We start from the raw sequence: 20,494 nt of genomic DNA on the forward strand, positions 1-20,494 counted from the left end.
AGACTCCAAAGTCTTGGCACAATAATGAAAGCCCAGGAGGATATGCTCTCTCATCAATATCATACCATCCTACCTGCCTTTTATCAGTTTTCCTATCTTCCATACTTTCTGGACTTTAAAATGGTATCCTCTCCCCAGGTCTGGATTTATTGATCATAAATAAGTGTAAGGGACAGCTATTTCATATGCCATCAACATTACAAGCTAAAGTCTTGATGTGGCCCAAAATAAAATGAATGTATATGTATATATGTTTCTTTTATGCCATAATATTTCTTAAACAGGAGACAATGTTTTTCAATAGTAAGACACTAAATAGACTAACAGCATACTGTTGGAGTGTGTTCCACAAAAGTGAAATAAGAGGGTTGGTGAACCGATAATTGTCTTCTGTAATTAGAATGTTACATGACTGCTTAATGCTGATTGGCTTGTGTGGGCAATTTCCTCAAGCCAGATAATCAGAACTTGCATGTTATACTTTCAGGTTGTTTCTTGTTATAGAGTACGTGAATGGGGGCGACCTCATGTTTCATATGCAACGGCAAAGAAAACTCCCTGAAGAACATGCAAGGTATTTTAAGTGGCAGCTAAAAATGCAATGTTCTCTTTTTGCAGGTGCCAACAACTTGTTTAAATCAGCTTAGTTCCACTGAAGTTGTAAGTGTATTGTTAATGCCTTCGGCAATGTATGGGTTGCCTTAAAGAGTTCTACTTCGTAGGCAAAACGTTGATCTCCCAATTCTAGAGTCTGGGTGCAATCCCTTGGCTCCTATTACCTGGAGTTCTTTTCTGCTGAACTTCTGTGAGATTTCTTATGCTCTCTTGTTGCCAGTTTGTTATATTGCCCTTTATTCTTTCTAAATGTGGCAAGGTTGGTGCCACAAGCACATATGAAACCAATTTTTCTGTGGAGGCTGGTCCATTAGGACAAATGAGGCACTGCCCCACCAAGCTCATTCTGCCCTCAGTCAGCCCCAGCCTGCTCGCCTTTTGCCCTGGAAGAGCTCAGCAGGCTGAAGGAGGATGGGGACAAAACTAGAATTACTGTAGTTTGGGCAGGGCACACCTTTATCAGCACAACCAGATGCCTTCATCTGCCCCAGCTGCAACAAAACGTGTCTCTCCTGTATTGGTCTCTATAGCCACAGCAGGCACTGTAACTCCAGTGGTTTGACTTCACCCCTGAAGGGGCACTCTTCCATTGTCTCCTGAGACAGACGGATGCCAACATGTCACTGGCTCTGGCTTCACCTACTGCTTGGGCTCACCTCCTACCACCCAACAATTCTCAGTGGGTGACAGCCACCACTGATACAAGAGTTATCAAAAGAGCATGGCATCCTGTTTGGGGTTTGATTTAAAGTGAGATACTGGTTTAAACACTTAGCATGTGAGCTTCTGAATCAAAACAAGATTAGTGTAGATGCTCCTCACATTCGGACTGGGGAGTGTATTATTTTTTTTAATGCATTTTATTAAAACTGCTCTTAAAACAAAAAAAATTCCTTTCAGTAGCACCTTAAAGACCAACTAAGTTAGTTCTTGGTATGAGCTTTCGTGTGCATGCACACTTCTTCAGATACTTTCTTCAGATACTGCTCTTAAAAGTCACTGTTTCATTTAAGGTTCTATGCTGCTGAAATCTGTATAGCTCTCAACTTCCTACATGAGAGAGGCATAATCTACAGAGATTTAAAATTAGACAATGTTCTCCTGGATGCAGAGGGTCATATCAAGTTAACAGACTACGGTATGTGCAAGGTAAGTTTACTCTTCAAGCCTATGGGCTTTTTTCATCATAGTGTGTTTTTTTTATTAAAAAAGCAGAATTGATTATACTGGGAGGAATTTGAGAAATGTTCTCGCACTCCCCCCCCCCAATTGAAGTAACTATCAGGCACATTACTGGTCTTTGCAAAAGACTCCCTGTGTCTTTGTCCTTCCTTCTAGCCGCAGTGCAGTTCCACTTCTGGGAAGGGTGCATACATAGGCCAGTCGCAGCCTTTCCCACAGCCCCTTAGAAGCATGAGGTATGCCTTATTATTTCCTGCTGTACCTCTATCAAGCAACACACCCTCCCTCAATTTACTCTATTTAGGCTGCCTCCATAGCACATCAGGAAGCCACTGTGTAGATGTTCTCCCATCCCTTAGCATGAGAATGGAAGGCAAAAGAAAAATTAGCCGAAAATACTGAAGGTAAACAAGAACTGTGCATGGTGTAGATAAAATGGAGAAGTTTCTCAGACACATAATACTAGAACTCAGGATCATCTATTGACACTGATTAGCAGAAGATTGTGGATAGTTAGAAAATAGTAGTACATTACGTAGTACATAATGCACTAGGGGAAAATTAAAACTTCTAGTTTAGAAGACTTTAAAAGGGATTAGAGGAGATGTCTGTCAATGGCTACTAGTTGTGATGGCTGTGTGGAACTGCCATTCCCCTGCATGGAATTCTGTGCACTCACCTATTGCTACCAGGCTAGTGCTTAAATAACAATGGTATATAAATAAATTCTTCAGAGTAACAGCTTCAGTTGCATTAAGTGGTATGTGTGAAATGCTTTTACTTACTTTGCCAAACCTTTATTAGGCATTACAAGTATAGGCCATCATAAACAATAATAAAATATCCATATACAGTGGTACCTTACAGATGCTTCAAGTTACAGACGCTTCAGGTTACAGACCCCACTAACCAGAAATAGTACCTCGGGTTAAGAACTTTGCTTCAGGATGAGAACAGAAATCGCGCAGCAGCGGCAGCAGGAGGCCCCATTAGCTAAAGTGGTACCTCAGGTTAAGAACAGTTTCAGGTTAAGAACGGACCTCCGGAACGAATTAAGTTCTTAACCCGAGGTACCACTGTATAAAGTTTTAAAATACATACAAATAAACAGCCATGTAAAATATATACTGTGTGAAATGCTGAATTTTTCAGGTTTTGTGGAGGAGTCCTGGGAGTGTGGCATCACCTGCTCCTGACTAAATGGAAATTTCGGAAGGTCATGTTTCTTTCGTGTACATAAACTGTTGTGTTTTATTTCTGCAGGAAGGATTGGGCCCTGGTGACACTACAAGCACTTTCTGTGGAACACCAAATTACATTGCACCAGAGATTCTACGAGGAGAAGAGTACGGTGAGTTGTTATGTAGTGTGTATAATGATTTAATTGCTGCAAGTCATTAAAGTTCTAATTTCAAGAAGCTATTGATTTGCTGCTTATTTATTTATTTATGTGTATGTCTTTCCCTTAATAACTAGATGCCAGGGTAATAGCAGGATTTGTATGTTACTTACTTTTTTGTGTGAAGGAAATTGTTGAGTTCTTTTTTAAATGTGCATTGTTCAGAAGAATTGTAAGACAGGCTCAGTACTCTGTGCCTGGAGACCAGGTAGCAAAACTCAAATGAAGTTTAAAAAAGAAGAAGTTTGCCGTCATCCTCTGTGGTTCAAGATGTAATGGCATGTAAGCTAACAAAGAGCAAAATTTACAGCAGCACAGAACAGCTAAAGGTCGAGTGATGTTTTCCCTCCTGCCCCATTGCTGTTCTGTGCTGCTGTAAATTTTGCTCTTCCTTAGTTTTGTGATTTTATTTTATGATTTTAATACAATATATTAATGTAGCATTGTATCCAATTTTAATCTTCCTCAGAGTAAACCCATAGAAGGTAATGTACACGACTAACTTAAATCCACTAATTTCAGTGCTCTGAGTAGGATTAACTTTGGATACAACACACAATATATATTTAGTGAAGAATGTAAGTATAAATAACAAAGACAATATTAACTTTTTTGCTGTTTGTGTTTGGCTTTATTTTCACAGAGGGCACAAAGTGCTCAGTGATTTGTAAAACACAACAGAAATGAGTACAAACAAGGAAATTAAATGGTGCTTGAATGTATGTGCTGCTTGAACGTATGAATCTCAAATATTTTTACAGGGTTCAGTGTGGATTGGTGGGCACTTGGTGTCCTAATGTTTGAAATGATGGCAGGAAGATCTCCCTTTGATATTATTACAGACAATCCAGATATGAACACTGAAGATTACCTCTTCCAAGGTATTGCTGTTTAATTTTGTATGTATGTATTTCTTGGATTTATATCACATGCTGAAAGTCAGTGGCTCTCCAGGATCTTGTACGTCACCAACTACCTGAACCATGGTTGCTTCTTGGGCAGGCTTCCTCAACCTTGGTCCTTCAGATGTTTTTGACCCACAACTCCCATGATCCCTAGCTAGCAGGACCAGTGGTCAGGGATGATGGGAATTGTAGTCTCAGAACATCTGGAGGGCCGAGGTTGAGGAAGCCTGTTCTTGGGCATTCTGAGATAATGAAATAGCACTTTCAGTTTTATAAGTGGCCTGTATGAGCTAGTGGGATTTGCCAGTCAGGACAATTTAATAATTCTGTGTACTTACTAATTAGAGTACTAATTACTAATACTTACTAATTATCTACTATTGTCCCATTACTATAGAACATCTGTTTAGAACTTGATCTTCTCTTAAAGTGCTCCCCAAATCCACTCACCAGTAGAGGACACCCCTTCCCCAAGTTTTCTTGTAATTGAAAAGGTTGTTAAAGGAGAACTGTCCGTCTGGATATGCAGAAGGTATAAATGGTGCCACATCTGCAAAGTCTTTGCTGGAACTTAAACAATCCAGGCTTCTGTCGTACAGAGAACTTGGGAAATGGTAACGACTACTTGCAAATCCCCATCCACACCTCCACAAACTGAAGAGACAAAAGACTTGGGCCATTTCTTGTCTTCTAGAAAGCCCCACAAGAGGTGAAACAATATTCTGTCCCATCCCATAATTCTCTGGTACATGTCAAGGAGAGGGAGAATAGCTTATTTTAATCCACTTTCTCCATACCATGCATGAAGTTATACACCTTGATCATGCCCACCCTTAACTTTTTTTAGAAAACCAGAAAGCCCCAAATGTTGCAACATATCTTCATAGGGAAGTTGTTTCAGCCTCTTAATTGTTTTAGTTGTCCTTTCCTGAACCTTTTCAGTCTTTACAATATTATTTCTGAGGTGTACCAACCAGAAGTGTACACAGGTGTGGTTGTACCATGTTTTGTATAACAGCATTATGAAACTGGCAGTTTTATTTTCAATCCCTAATGATCCTTGACATGGAATTCACCTTTTTCACAGCTGCTGCACACTGGGTCAATATTTGTGTTAACGAATATACTTTGTCTCTAAATTTCACAAAACAGAATCACAAACTTTCAAAACTATGCCCACTTACTGTAATCTTCTGTTTGCTTCGCTCCAATTTCTGCTTTCCTGTTAGAGGCAAGCTTTCCTCTCAGTGCTGAATAATCTGCTCATTCCTGGACCGTCTAGCAAGAATTATGGTACTGTATCAGAGAATAACATCTCTCTTTTTAAAATTAATCTCCTTTTAACAGTTATCCTTGAAAAACCAATCCGAATTCCAAGATTCCTTTCTGTGAAGGCATCCCACGTCCTGAAAGGATTTTTAAATAAGGTAAATTCTGCACACCTGATCTTTTGTTCTGTTCTTGTTTGTTCAAAACCACTTATTTGACTGATTTCTCTCTGCTTCCTCTATTAGCCCCGGAACAGCCATTCTTCTCTGGTTGGCATGGAATATATCCACGTGATGGATTGTGTTCAATAGTTTGCCTCAGGCAAGGCATGTGACTAACTGAACTGTTGGAGGTCTCTCTTTTCCTTAGTCTTCTCCTTCAGTTCAACTCTTGCCTGAAGCAGATGTTGTCATCCTTTCCCTCCTTGTCAGCTTTGTGCTCAGGTTCCTGTGAACTTCATCTTCCATATTTTCCTGTATTTCACTGCTTCCTTTTCTTCAGCCCCTTTCCCCTGTTTGTTCAGCTCCATAAAAAAAAGAAGCAGCATTCCTTGTACTGGCCTTTTCTTCTTCTTTCTCACTGGGAGTTTCTGAGCCACTTTTCAAAGGCAGCCCCATGTAGCATGTGTTACAGTAATACAAACAGCATGTAACTGTGGCCAAATAAGACACCTCAAGGAATGGGCGCAGCTGGTGCACTAGCTTTAGCTGTGCAAATGCACTCCTGGCCACCACAGAGACCTGGTGACACCAAACCCCAGCACTCCGGGCAAGTGTCTTCATGTAAATATTAAATAGCATGGGGAACAGAACAGAACCCTGAGGGACCTTGGAGGCCAATGGCCAAGGCATCAAACACAATTCTCCCAGCACCACCTTCTGAGTACAACTATCCATGAATGAACGGAGCCACAGAGCTTTATCAAAGTTGTCTTAATGTCACAGATTTATTACTGATGCCTCTCTTGACATGGTGCTGCTCGTTGGCCATTCTTTTTCTGCCAGTGCGAAGACTAGAAGAACAAGCAATAAGCTGGCCTTTGTTTCCACTTCAAGGCAAACTTTTTTTGGCATAGGAAGAACTAATAGACCTTTTGTCAGTTTTAAAAGCCTTTTTCCTCCTTTCATCCTCAAAGACTTTCCTATCGCTCCAAGGATTACAGATCCAACAAACTGGTCTGGACCAGAATCCAGTTCTCAAGGCACAAGCCATTTTCTTGCTTCAAGACCAGCATTATCAGCCAATCCAAGTCTTGCAAACGACTTCTGATCCCCAGATTTTTATTCAGATGGCTGTCTCTACTCTTCTTACATCGCCCTTTTAACTCTTTTGTTTGGTCTGTTTTTTTACACTTGTAAAGAATTGGAGCTTCCCTCCCACTGGAAAAGAGGTGGCCAGTCATGTTCTCCATTGTTTTCCTTCTGGCCTTTTGTAGCTTGGCTATAGACAGAACTGGAAGTGGATCTATCTCTATCTATCTATCTATCTATCTATCTATCTATCTATCTATCTATCTATCTCCATCCAGTAGTTCAGCTAGCCACATGCCCTTGCATTAAGCAAATCATAGAACGCAACCCATCATGTAGCTGTATCCCTACGCCAACCTAGAAGGTTCATTCATGGTAAGTGACCAGTGTGTCTTTCCCTCTCATAATTATAATTGTTTTGAGCATTTTAAATGTTGTTTTTTAATAGGAAGCTGTTTTTAGTGTCACAGTTATGGACATCATGTGAATGGATATGATTTTCTCCAAATTTCACAAAGTAGAATCCTAAATAAAATGAGAGTAGTAAAATATAATGTCTAAAATTACTGAGCAGGTCTTATAAGCCCTTATCAGTAAGCATGCAATTCAATAGGCAGTTAGATATGGTGTGTGACCCTAAGCCTGCTGATCCACAAGCAGTTCTCAATAAATTCAGTGGGACTTTCTAAGCATGATTAGGGTTGTACCCATAGCCAATTTAATGAAAAAGATACATTTACTTAGGTAATTCTAGCAGTTTTCTTTGAAAAGAGTAGGTGATAAAATAAGAGCAAAGTTTTCTTAATCTTAAATGGTGCCAAAAGAGCTTCTCTCCCAATACAAATAGCAGCTTTGGAGGGGTGAATTTCATAAGAACTGCAGCCTGTCTGTGTTGGGGGGAATAAACTCCTCTCACTGTGGCCCTAATGCTGAGTGGGCCCTCTAGTGCAGATGTGGGGAACCTGTGGCCCTCCAGATGTTAATGAACTACAACTCCCATCAGCCCCTGCAGGCATGACCAATGGCCAGAGATAATGGGAGTTGTAGTTCAGCAACTTCTGGAGGGCCAAATGTTTTCTACACCTGCTCTAGTGGTTGCTAGTTGTGATTTTTTTTTAATGCTAATTATATTTCACAGCAGTTGTAGTTTGGCCTTACATATTTGTGCTTCTTGTACTTATAGCTGTTGTTTATATCACAGACAAAATTAATTTTGTTCTTGCCTCTAGGATCCCAAAGAGAGGCTTGGCTGCCAACCACAAACTGGATTTTCTGATATCAAGTCTCACACATTCTTTCGCAGCATAGACTGGGATCTGGTAAAGTTCAATTTCATATGTAACCCATTGTGGTGGTTCTTAGTTTAAAGTATTGATGCAAGCCAATATCACACTTAGCAAGTACTCTGTCAAAAATCTACAAGAAAATACAAACAAAAATCTACAAGCCCCAAGGCAGGGTGCAGACGAAAATGTCTTGCAAACTTTAGAAGTAGCTGTTTATAATGTTCTGACAGCTACCCCATTCTACTGTTAAACTGCTTAGGAAACCTAAATAAAAGGTCTGGAATAGTTAAACTTAACTTGATATAAACAGATGGACTCTAGGCTCTAGGATACCAAACATTATGCTAGGTGTTGGAATATCTTAGCAAAAATTATTTCCAGGTGGGTAGCACAAATTTATTACGGTATAAGTTTTCATTGGCTTGGCTTGAGTCCACTTCATCAGGTACACTGCAAATACAACAGAAGCAGAATTTGGGTGAGAGATGGTTTGTAATGGGAACCAGTTTAGAGCAGAGAAACACACAGACTTCACCACATCCAGCAGATGTCTTTCCCAGGACATAGCTTTTATATAGGCCTGCAGCAAACCTGGCCTGTTTTCCTAGCTTCCCCACAATGAAGAGGACCAGAGATGTGCATTATGAAAAACAACAAACCCAAAGGGTTCTTAAGTTTCTGTCTCTTTATCCCCATTTCAGCTGGAAAAGAAGCAGGCAACCCCTCCATTTCAGCCTCAGATCACAGACGATTATGGTCTGGATAACTTTGATACCCAGTTCACCAGCGAACCTGTGCAGCTAACTCCAGATGATGAGTATGTTCTAATGTTGTTAAGCATGCTTTATAAGAAATGTATATTATGCAGGTCTTTAGACGTTATCAGATCTGATTTTGTGTGGACTGAATAGCTACTAAACCTGGTTATGCTCCTCATCAAAATAAAAGAGTGATAGAGAGCTTTTGTTGCATTTACAGGCAATCAAAAACTAAGAAACCAAGGTGATAGTTTAGGAGAGACAACAGGGCATGAGACCAAGGGAAAGAGACTTCTGTTTTGGCAGCCATATACACTTCCATTAAAAAAAAATTAAGCAAGTGTTCACTATGTAGAAAGGTAGCATATAATTTCCACATCTTGCATCACTTCATGTTCCCTGCTTTTCTAACATTGGGAATGAAAAATGTACGTTTCTATGTCTTTAGGCTGCCCTTATATAGTTATTCTTTGCTAGGGATCAGGATCCAAAGGATTGTAAGTGTATTAGGGTTTTTCCTCCCTCCTGCTGCAACCCCTTGAGATTCCCCTAGAGGAACATCTGATGTCACATGAGGAGCAGGAGCTAGAAAACAAAGCAGGCAGTATTCCTTTGTCACAAAGTCATGCACTTCAAGCTGTTGAGATTCCAGTCTGAGGAATCTCCAAACTGATGAGATTTGTACCTGCACAGAACATCTTAGCAGATTTGCAGAGATTTAGTCAGTAAACTAATGCTCACACCTCCGTCCGTGCAAGGGGAGATGCTCATAGTGAAAGGTGTAGCATGTGTGCCTTTCCACTTGCTCTTCTAACTATCACAGTAGCTTTGTAAAACACTCCGCACTGAAGTGCTCACTTCAGTATTTTAGTTAGATCTGTTTATTCTGTTATTTTCCTTTCCTTTGGCCTCAAGTCCCAGGTTACTGCTGTTGGTCTGTAAATGTTTAGCAGAAAGTTACAACTTGGGCAGCTGTGTGTCTGTAGTGTAGTAGCCAATCATCAAGTACAGCCACTTTTGTGAATGGAAGCTCCCCATACGCTCTGTTTGGCGCCTCAAAACTGAAATCAAAGACTTTGGCAGCAGATTTGGAAATGGTGTTTTGATCTGGGTCATCAACTTCTGCCATTTGCTTTCTAGAGTTGCATGCTCTTGCAATGAACTGTATCCCCCCCACCCCACTCCAGTGCCACCACATATTCTGGGGCTTCAGTGTCATGCTGCCAAACCCTTCTCGTGGCTTTTTTTTACCACTGAGAGGTGAAAATGCCTTTGGTGATATCTAAATACTCTGCAAAGGAGGCAGATTCCAGAGCCGAGTGTAAGATGTCATCTATGCAGTTACGCAACCTTCCTCCATTGCTAATACCTCTTTCATCTGGCAGTGGTTAGAATCGGAGTGGCAAACCTGTGCCGCTTCAGATGTTGACCTCCCAACTCCTGTCAGCCCCAGACAGTATGGCCAATGCCCATTGTTAAGATCGCAGAAGGGAAGGACGTCTCTTGCAAAGACCTGTTTCTTGTTGTCTGATGTAGAGAGGTATATATCCTTTTAGAACATCCAAATTTCTTGCCAAGGCTTTACAAATTCATGTAATAAAACTTAAGGGGGAATGGGAAATCATTTATCCTGTAAACGTCGGGGACTAGAAATGTAAACCACTATTATTAGCAGTATGCTTGTTATTAATATTTTTGTGTTTGTAGTCGTGGCTGCTCGCTAAACACAATAAATTGAACTAACTGACTCAGCTGGCTGACAGTATAGCCAATAGTTGGGGATGGTGGGAGCTTTAGTCCAGCAATACTGTATCTGGAGGGCCAAGGATGAGCCCACCCCTAGGTTAGAAGAAACTGAGTGGGATGGTGCTTATCCTATTGCTTTATGCATTGCAGGGGGTTGGATTAGATGACCCTCGGGGTTCCCTTCCAACTCTACAGTTTTATGGTATGTCCTTTTCTAGGAAGGATAAGCACCAGTTCTCCCTGCTACAGCAGTTCTAGAGACTTCTGTAATACCTCTGCACAAGTGCAGATCCCTTCTATATGGCTGCGCTGATGACCATTCAGAGGTAGAATTGTGTGTCTTACAAAACACCAAAATGGTCGCAAACAAGAGATAATTGTGTATGTGTGTGTGTTCCATTTTCAGAGATGTAATAAAAAGAATAGACCAGTCGGAGTTCGAAGGATTTGAATATATTAATCCATTGTTGCTGCAAACTGAGGAAACAGTATGAGAGAATGGCATCGACACAGAGGACAAATAATGTGAATGAACTTTGACATTTAATCCTTAACAACAGTATATGCATGCAAGGCTGGGGTAAACTGTAAGGTTTTGAGTGGAGACCAATGATGATAATTGCTGCTGAAAAATCAAAAAAACATGATTTTGGTAGGTGTCTTCCTCTATTTTTTTTGGAAAAAAAGAAGTTTGGGGCACTGACAGAGCTGGCTTCACAAAGAAATCTGCATTTCGTGCCTGCTTCATCAAGGATCAATAGTTGTTTGCATCCTTGGAAGAGAGATTCCAAACCACTTTCAAAGCTGCACGCTTCTGATGGACATTTTCATGCAATGAGCTACTAGAACAGTGTAACATCCTGAAGAATAAAATTGTTAGTGGTGTTGAAGCTTACTTTAGATGCCTTTTTTCACAAGTGGTACCTATCTTAAATGTCTGTTTTATATATATATATATATATGTATTACATATATATATATAATGTGGAATAAAAGGAGTTGTGTTTTATTAGCAATTAAAACAAGTTTGGGTACAGTATTAAGTGCCTAAATGGATAAACTGCATAAAAATATTCCGTATTTGGTACACTTGATAAACCCTGGTAAGTTCTGGTTAAAGAAAAAAGTAGTATTTTACACATGGAACATAACAACTAACAGCTGCTATCTAACATTAACTTATATCTTCATAGAACTTTTAGACGGGACTTGGATCTCAGCAATAACAATTCCAAATTAGAATTTATCAATTGAAATATCTAGATTATGTTTAATGTGGGAGAAAACAAAATTTACCAAAATCTCATTAGAAAATTTAAATTTGCACATGGTGGATTTCTGAAAATACTTGAGCAGTGCCTACAATGTCTTGTGTTGTATACTAGATTTTTGAATAATATTTTTATCAATGCAATATTCAAAAGGAACAATGGAAGTGTAATAGATCATAGCCTTAAAGTTTTAAAGAAATAAATTATAGGATATCCATCAACATATTGCATTTTTTTCTGATAAAGCACACCTCCTATTTAAAACTATCTGCTTTGAAATGTTCAGCATCTTGTCACTAAGCTCTACAGGAGGATGTTTGGTAAACACAACACTCAAAGCAGTAATATAGTGATGGAGAAAATGAACAGATGTATAAATATTGTATGACTATAATATAAAATATGTCCATATTTCCTCTTTTGAAAATGGAGGATGTTGCATCAGGTTAATTGTCTGTCAGCTTTGGGAATAAAAACGTGTCCATTTGTTTGAGGACAAACAAGGGCACGTTGCTATCTAAAACCATTCAGAATTATTGGTCTCTATGGGAGATAACAAGACACCGTATTTCTTTTTTTTTTTTTAAGTAGATTTTCGTTGTAACTCCATTGAGTAGCTTGCAGTTCTGAGGAAGAAAATTCTTCAGGAAGGAGAGAAACCCTGTGTGCCATGATATCTCACCCAATTCGGTATAAAATGCAAGACAACTTGCAACCGTTTTCACATTACTTTTATTGTATAGGTTTCTCAGGGTACAGCATTACATTAGGTGCTGAACATGACATCTCAGTTGCATTCAAGTCCATGAGGTGCTAGGATAAGACTGCCAAATCATGGTATTGAAAAATATTTCAAAGAACCATCAGTTAAGACTATATTTTGTATGTCCCTTACCCTGACCACTGAATTAACGCACATCTGTGATAATTCAACTTTATTAGTCCCATCCAGAATTGTTGAAAGTTGCTCTCTGAACTATCTTTTTTGTATTAAGCAACATATGTTCTAACCAGCACTAAGTAATTCAGTTAGATGTACTTTCCTCAAATGCTTGGGGTTTAGATAACCAAGTCACCTAGCTAAGAGAGAGTCTTGATTTATTTTTAATTGAATCATGCAAAAGATTTGAATGCCATTTTTCTTCTTCTTCTCCTTGGTGAACCCTGACTGGTCTGTGTCTCTGTATCTTGGATTCTCAGTGTTCCCTGAATGTTTTGTGTCTCTGTATCTTGGATTTACAACTGAGCAGCTGGTTTTGCATGGTGATGTGACCTACAGATGCTGTCTGGTTCTGGGGCTAAGGGGGCTAGGCAAAACATGAAGGGTTCTTTGCCCTGAACTTCTGTGATATCAGAACATTAGAGTAGGGCGAGTACACACACTTGCTCAAGACAAAAACAAATCCTTGATTTATTTACAGTTGAAGGCAATTTACAATGTTGCTGTGTTGCCAAATAAGTTGCTGGTTACAAGTCAGTTGCTTGTGTGCAAGTGTATGACTAATGTTCTGTTCATGATGAAGGGGAAATTTTTTATATAAAGTACTTGTTTTATAAATTAAAGAACAAATGAAGGATGTAATTAAATGTGTGGTTTAAAAAAAATCCTAATATATTGCAAATGGATCTGGTAATGATATAATTGTCTTAGTATGTAAATGAAATGTAAATGAAAACACTCTAGCTAATTTAATGATTGTAAAACAGTAAATATGTTCTTGTAGTTTTGTATAATTAACTAGTTGAGATCTTTGGCCAGTTTTATTTGTGCAAAAGATGGTATACTAACCCGTAAACAGCTAAGATCATTTATATTCTTGCACATCTATTAAAGACTTTAATGAAAAAGTTTAGACTAATTGTTTCACTAAGCAGACATTTCCCATATAATTTGCTTTGCCACATGTTCCATGTGCCAAAAGGACTTCAGCATTTTATACCTTTGTATGCTATACTGAATTTATTGTTTTGAAGGAAACCGTGACAAAAACAGATCTTATATTTTAGGCTCTGTTACTTAATGTTAAAATACTTCTTACTGGCCTGTTACTGATAAGATCAGCATTATTCTTGTTGTAAAGGTAATAACAGGTTCAGTTTGTATCAGGTACCAGGTTTTGGTGAACTTGTGCTGAATTTGCTAAGGTATTTGTGAAGCTATACAGTAAACTGACTGAGTATCTTAATGAAGTACATCGTACGAAAGCATTAGTGAGCAATCTGAATAAACACACAGAAATTGCGGCGGAGGAAAACTGCTAGCTATCTTTATTGAAAACTTTGTGGCTGGATGACTATTTAATTTTCAACAAACCTCATCCCCTAAGCACCCTGAAGCAGATAATTTTGTTATTAGATTTTAAACTCTGTACAGTCATGGTTCATAATATGTCCCATAGAGAACATTCACTTCAGTAGTGCTTTTACTAGAAATATAAGTCATGTGCATCCAGACTTCACTGAGGTTCCCACAGACATTTACAATACTGACCCGATAGCAGGATATACATAATGAAATATGACACGGCACTTGACCACCTCCTTCTTTAGTTTTGATGATCTGTGGTAAATTGCTGCAAATTTATTGACTACTAAGAACCATTGGCATTGGCTGTTCTCTGCTATCTTCTTTGTTACCAAATTACATCTACGTCACTTTCAGACAAACATTTAGCAAGATGACCATCAATGTCCAGTTTTGACCACCTGAAATTGGAAAACAGAATTATCAGACTTGCAGATTTTAGTATATGCATTTATGGTCTTGCCTTCCCCATGCGATCTCAAGGCAGATTAGATAACACTGAATGTCAATTTGCCTGTATCGTGCAGGAAGAAATATCATCAGTAAGCAACACTGCAAAGGGAGTGATACTCTGAACCATAGCTGTCAACTTTTCCCTTTTGCAAGGAATCCTATTTGGAATAAGGGAATTTCCCTTTAAAAAGGGGAAAGTTGACAGTTATGCTCTGAACTCATCCTTCATCCCATCCCAAAGTCATGTGCAAAAAGGTGTGTCTTGATATGTTGCAGTGTTAGAAACAGAGATATTAAAGCTAGGAGCCAAATGGCACCTTAAACCTAGGTTATGGGCGCAACAACGGAATGTCTAGGCACACTTTTTTATAATGAGAATACAAAGCTGAAAATGGATGAACTGTAGCTAAAATATTATGTTCATTTTTCACATGGTCTAGTCCTGCCCCTGCCCTGCCCCTAATATTCTTCAGAGGGTCTCTTCTCCAATCTTCAGAAAGTAGCTGAAAGTGGGGAGGCAGAAAAAGGTCCTCCTTTCCTTCCACATTGCAGTTTTAATCTGAAATCTTAGGCGCAGTACTGCGCCCGGAGATCAGAAACTGCTCATGCTAATGAAATTCCCTGTCGCAAAATGTGCCTAGAACAATGGAAGTTTTGAACACTGGTCTGTTGCCAAAATGCACCTCGGAGGGGTGGAAGGGCCTTTCACAACCTGGAGGCCACCACTGAAGACCCTCTCGCACCCTGCGGCAAAATCATCAGCCATCCCTCTCCTGTAGATCTTAACATCTGGGAGGTGTTACATGGGAAGTAGTACATCTCAATTTTGTGTTGAAATGAGGAAAAAATGGCATGCAAATGAGGGTATTAAAAATGTGTTAAAAGTCTCCCAATACAAAAAAATTGTATTTCAATTTTGCGTTTGTTAGGGGAAATCTTCCATGTGTCGTTTACTAACAATTTCTACCTTCCATCCTCCGTTTGGCAAGAGCAGCCAACACCCTTTTCTTTCTTCCCATTGCTTTATGCCCCAATTTCTTCCTATTGGATGTGGCAGTGTTTCTCAAACTTGGGGGTCTCCAGCTGTTGTTGAACTGTAGTTCCCATCATCCCTCACCACTGGTCTTGCTAGCAAGCTAGGGACGATGGGAGTTGCAATCCAACAACATCTGGAGACCCCAAATATGAGAAACACTGGATGTGGTCACTTCCATGTGTGTGTGCTGTGGATGTCATGACGAACTGAAAAATGAATTTGAGTAACATAACCAATACTTACTTTCCAGTAAAGTGGATCTGACACATGGGACACTGGCTGAGAGCTAAGATTTCCTCCCTGTGGTCCTCTGTTTTTTCTTGGTTGTCGACACTCAAACAAACAGCAGGAGATTCCTGCACAGGTAACTCTGATGTGGCATTGTTAGGCTGGTACAACAAAGTACTTTGCTTATCATCATTTGATAGTATTTTATTTTCCTTTCTGCTTTTTCCTTCACTCTGTGTTGTAGCCCCTTTCCAAAGCTTTTCAAAGACAAATACTCTTGGCTGGCTCTGTGCAGCTGTTGATGAATGTCCTAGTGAATTCTGCTGGGTTGATTGCAGGCACATTTCAATCATTTCTCTACCTTCCAGCTTAGGGGAAAGATGATTGTTGTATCCAGTTGTTTCCTCAGCAGTATATTTACCTGCTGGAATGGGGTTTTGCTTGGGAACAGGAGAAATAACACTGAGTCTCCCATCTGCATCATTTCCTCTTTCTATCAAACTAAGAGTTTGATTTTCTGGAGGTTTTTTACTTCCTGAATTATTTGTGTGGTGACGTGGAAATGGAGTCCACTGAAACTGTTTCATTCCAATGTCAAATGTTTCTGGGGCTGGCTGAGGATTTGTAGTTTGTGAGCTCTGGAAAACAGACAAATTAAAGTTTTGCTAACTCTGTAGATTCAGAAGAATATATAAAAGAGGAAAGCCAGTAAGATACCATGACCAGTGCTGGGTTTGAATGTGGAAAATACAGTTTGAAAGAGCTCCCAAGGTATGATCTATCACTTATGGTTCGAATACAGAAAATTTTTAACCACACTTCATGAGTTTATCCAGCTTACTAACGGCAGGATGTTTGTGTTATCACCAACACAGCCTTGTTTAAGTGTCACTGTAACTATTGTGCCTTTGCATAATTACCACTGTCCCTTTTGCATTTCGCTTGCCTCTGACTTTAGTCCTCACAATTCTGCCTTACCCATGATGTGTATGTGCGTGTGCATGTTGTCATGCATCCAAAGTGGATTCTGATCAACGAAAGCTTATGCCATAGTAATTTTAAGTCTTTACAGTTCCACAAGACTGTTTTGCTTTTCTTCCATTCTCTAGTGGCTCCACGGTGGAAACAGCCTTTAGTTCTGTCAAGTATCTCCTCTTGGTTGACAGGCATGGAAATTAATGGACGTGACTAACTTGGGCCTATTAATTTCAATGGATCGACTCTGAGTAGCACTTAGATGGATTCAACTCTTGTGCACACACCTACCCACTTCCTCCCAAAACCAGCTACCGTAAGTGTGTCATCAGTGTCTTGTGACCATGTTCCAGGACTTTAAAGCCAAAACCAATGCCAGAGGCATGTCAGTTTGGCATAATAGGAGTGTAGGCTGCCTCTTCTGCAAGTTTGACATGAGGCGCTGCGGCAGGAATGGGGGGGGGGTACTTACTTTGTAATAACAAAACCCAACTCCAATTCCAGTGGTCCTAAACCCATGCTGTTGCCACAATTCAGTCTCACTCCTAAAACCTGCACTCAACAATAAGAATAGGCATACCTTCTATACTCTTCCATACTAAAAATTCTAACACCAACCCTTCCTCACACGGTTCAGTTAATGCCCCAAGCGGCAGTGAAACCAAGTTTCACAGGACCAAACAAAACTTCCCACGTCAAATGTATTATTACACAATGCCCATTAAAACGTAATACAAATACGCAGAATTTTGGCACGGGCAGTTGTGGGATATGGTGGCCTTTTTATGCTGTGCTATTACTGCTATGCTTATAGTTACTTTTTATTACATCCAAATGTGGCTTGAGATGCCAATTGGCTCTCTCCATATGAAGCAGATCCTGCACTTTTGTCATATATGGCCTTGTTTTATGTGTTGCCTCCATGAGAGGTCCAGTGGGTGGCAACACAACAACAGGCCTTTTCAATGGCGATTACCCACTTTCGGAATCCAGCTTTCTAAAAATAGAATTGCCTTTTAGATATGTCTTTGTTTTATGCCGGTTATTATGCGTGTGTTTGTTTATATACTGTAAGGCACTTTGAGTTACCTTGGTAAGAAAGTGGCAAATAAATTTAATAAACAGTAATCAAAATGATTTTATATATTTGTTGCTAGACTGGGAGTATGAGTTTGTGGCCCAGTGTTATTTTATTATCCCGCTGCTATACATTTTGTGGATTTTGTACTGATTAACTGAATTGTCAAACCGTGTTTCATATTGTTTGCATTTCCCCTCCTATTATTGTCATTTCTGTTAGCATCAGCCACTTTGGGCTTCTTCCTGGAGAAAAAAAAGCGGGGTACAAATAAAATGATGACGTGTGAAGTACAGCCTCTTGTCCAACTTTATCCTCCTAAAGTTCAAGGCTAAATGCAAGAAGTTTGGCTTTCTGGCAGGTTTTACTGATGACTCTGACAGGCTCAGTGTATCACGGCCAGCATCAACTGAGAGGGTTCCTTCCATTGTATCACATTCTTGAAATTAGGGCAGTGGGGAGCTTCTCTAATATCAAATCCATTACCTTCAACCTTATTTTCAATTATTTTTCCAATGCATGTTATTCTCCCTTTCAAGTGAATGAAGATGAGGACTTGTTTTTAATCTTGAGATAGTATCTTATTGGTCAATAAGTATCTTAATGGTTAATAATAATTCAAAACACGTTTTACCTTTGTAAGAAACTTGGGAAGGTTGACTACTTTTTCTAAACTCAAGCGATGCAGATGTGGCTCCACAGACTTGAGTAATGTCATCCACGCGATTTCAGCACCACTTAAGCCTTGCTCTTCAAACCAGCAAGAGCTGCTGGAAAATGTACTACAAAACATAAAACTCATGCATAGCATCATTTCTCTTGTCAGAACCAACCTGGTGCAGCTCAAATCACTTGCAAGCTTGGAGTGGAATTGTTGAGAATCCTACATTTGCGAGGCAATTGTGGTGACTGCACACTGAAACCAGTACGAAAGACAAACAGAAGGCTCCCTTTTAAGGTGCTCCAGATTGAAAAATTCCACACTTGTAACAGTAAACTCTTCCAAAAAAACCTCTAAGTGGCCACTATTTGCAAACTTTGGGTCCTTTGGTCTAAAAATGAAACAGGACACAGATAGGCTACTGCTGTAATACTATGCAACATAACCAAAGCCTAAACGTGTGGCTTATGTTATTTAACTTACAATTGTAAATAATAATATCAAATTAATTAGCCTCTAGTGATGACACATCTTGCTCTATTTAATCCTAATAAAAACCTGAGGCACTTAACATATACACTCTATGGACACTCCTCGCCTCTCGTACACAATGACCTCTCAGATTCTTGTTCACCTACACACCCCTTGCACACGACCGATTCTTAGGTAAGTTTCGAGTATTTATTACAACGTTCCATTAACTGGTCTGCGTTGACAGCAAAACAAAACTGTTCTGAGGATTTTTAATAGGTCGTGTATTAATATTTATATAATATAGAAGTTATATGAGAACAGCCCTCATCATCCTCATAACAAAACCCTGAGGCTTTGCCCCCCCTTTTAACGCACATCTAATTCCTCTTGACGCTCAATCACCTAAACACTCCCATAATACAAATCTTAAAAGGAGAGGGTTTTTTGTGCCTTTACTGCTGTAACATGTTTATTGGCTTAACCTATTTTGTTCTATTGAATGATCTTTTAAATCTTATATTCAATGGGCTCATGCAGGGAAGGATTTAGGTTTGATGAGGCCCTAAGCTACTGAAGGTAATGGGGCCCTTTATATGTCCAGCTGCCCTGTGTCAACAACAAATTGTCGCTGTTTTTGTATTGGATATACTGTAAGCTATATGGTAATTTATGGACCTAATAGGTATCTAAAGCCATTTGCACATAACAAAATATGTATTTTATCAAAGTAATTGTTACAACCAGTCTGTGCAGAACGTAGGCACCCTATACGTATATAGAAATGAGCAAACCTGTGATATTTTAGGGAGCAAGCGGGGCCCGTTACTTACATCATAGGCGCCTACACAGCACAATCATTCCACACTCATCCACCTGCGCGCGCGCGCACCCCCCCCCCGCCGCGTTCCGGCGGGCGCCTGCGCATTCGCACACAGACTCCCCACCCTCCCGCTGCGTGTTTGAAGGAATCCTAACCGGGACTCACGGTGCTCGGCGAGGAATGGTCGAGGGCCGTCCTTCCGCCTCTTCTTCTTCCTCCTGCTGCTGCTGCGGCTGCCGCCTCTTGCGCTTGAGGCTGAGCTTTCCTCCCCGGCTGCTGCCGCCGTGTTCAGCCCGCTCTTCGTCGGCCATAGCTCGGTCTTCTCCACACACCCCCGCAAAAAAACTCCCTGTGGGGAGGAATTAGGGGCCGCCTCCTTCCGAAAAGGCGGGAAGGGATTTTCTGAGGGGAGAGTTCGCTCGCTCAGCAGCCCCAGCTGGTGGCCAACGGGCCGCCCTGCTCCCAATGCGACCGAGAAAATGGCGGGTTGTGTGTTGTTGTTTTTAAATATATATTTATTACTCCCCACCCCAGCCCATTTTTAAAAAAAATTCTCGTCATCCTATGGAGGGCAAGGCTCCCCCCAAAAAAGGAGCGCTCCCCACCCCCCAAATTACTGGGTTCCTGTCATTACTGTGTACTTTTTATTTCAGAGATGTGGGTCACAATTCACCCACTTCGAAATATACTCTGCCCCTTTTGCCCCCCTCTTATTTCCTCACCTCCTCCCACCTCCATTACTGCCTTGATAAACTTGGGAGGAAAATCTTACCCTCAAACAAA

General features: G+C 40.1%; 2 protein-coding genes across 7 annotated transcripts in view; one reads left to right on the forward strand and one right to left on the reverse strand.

Annotated features, from left to right (window-relative positions):
* Positions 1–11,517, forward strand: part of PRKCZ (protein kinase C zeta) — a 106,645-nt gene extending 95,128 nt beyond the window's left edge. For all 6 annotated transcript variants that reach the window (XM_081923646.1, XM_081923642.1, XM_081923641.1 and 3 more), the window contains 8 exons: positions 488–574; positions 1,629–1,764; positions 3,061–3,148; positions 3,958–4,077; positions 5,449–5,528; positions 7,850–7,939; positions 8,608–8,723; positions 10,817–11,517. In XM_081923646.1, coding sequence (XP_081779772.1) covers positions 488–574; positions 1,629–1,764; positions 3,061–3,148; positions 3,958–4,077; positions 5,449–5,528; positions 7,850–7,939; positions 8,608–8,723; positions 10,817–10,904 — 805 coding nt within the window. In that variant the 3' untranslated portion in view covers positions 10,905–11,517. The remainder of the gene's footprint in view (positions 1–487; positions 575–1,628; positions 1,765–3,060; positions 3,149–3,957; positions 4,078–5,448; positions 5,529–7,849; positions 7,940–8,607; positions 8,724–10,816) is intronic.
* An 879-nt stretch (positions 11,518–12,396) lies between these two features.
* On the reverse strand, positions 12,397–20,180 carry FAAP20 (FA core complex associated protein 20). The gene is made up of 4 exons (XM_081923818.1): positions 19,877–20,180; positions 18,391–18,538; positions 15,719–16,341; positions 12,397–14,387 (listed from the first exon to the last, which is right to left on the reverse strand). Exons 1-4 carry the CDS (start codon positions 20,020–20,022, stop codon positions 14,315–14,317), a joined length of 990 nt encoding a protein of 329 aa, XP_081779944.1. The 5' UTR covers positions 20,023–20,180; the 3' UTR covers positions 12,397–14,314.
* Between the last annotated feature and the right edge of the window lie 314 nt (positions 20,181–20,494).

This window comes from Podarcis melisellensis, assembly GCF_964234715.1.
Source record: "Podarcis melisellensis genome assembly, chromosome: 8".
Classification (NCBI taxonomy): domain Eukaryota; kingdom Metazoa; phylum Chordata; class Lepidosauria; order Squamata; family Lacertidae; genus Podarcis; species Podarcis melisellensis.

Coding starts and splice junctions, on each gene's coding strand:
- FAAP20 (XM_081923818.1), bottom strand. CDS start 20,022: ATGGCCGACGAAGAGCGGGCTGAACACGGCGGCAGCAGCCGGGGAGGA. Junction 18,539..19,876: donor ACCATTCCTCGCCGAGCACC/GTGAGTCCCGGT, acceptor TATGTTTTGTAG/TACATTTTCCAGCAGCTCTT. Junction 16,342..18,390: donor TTCCCAAGTTTCTTACAAAG/GTAAAACGTGTT, acceptor TCTGTTTTCCAG/AGCTCACAAACTACAAATCC.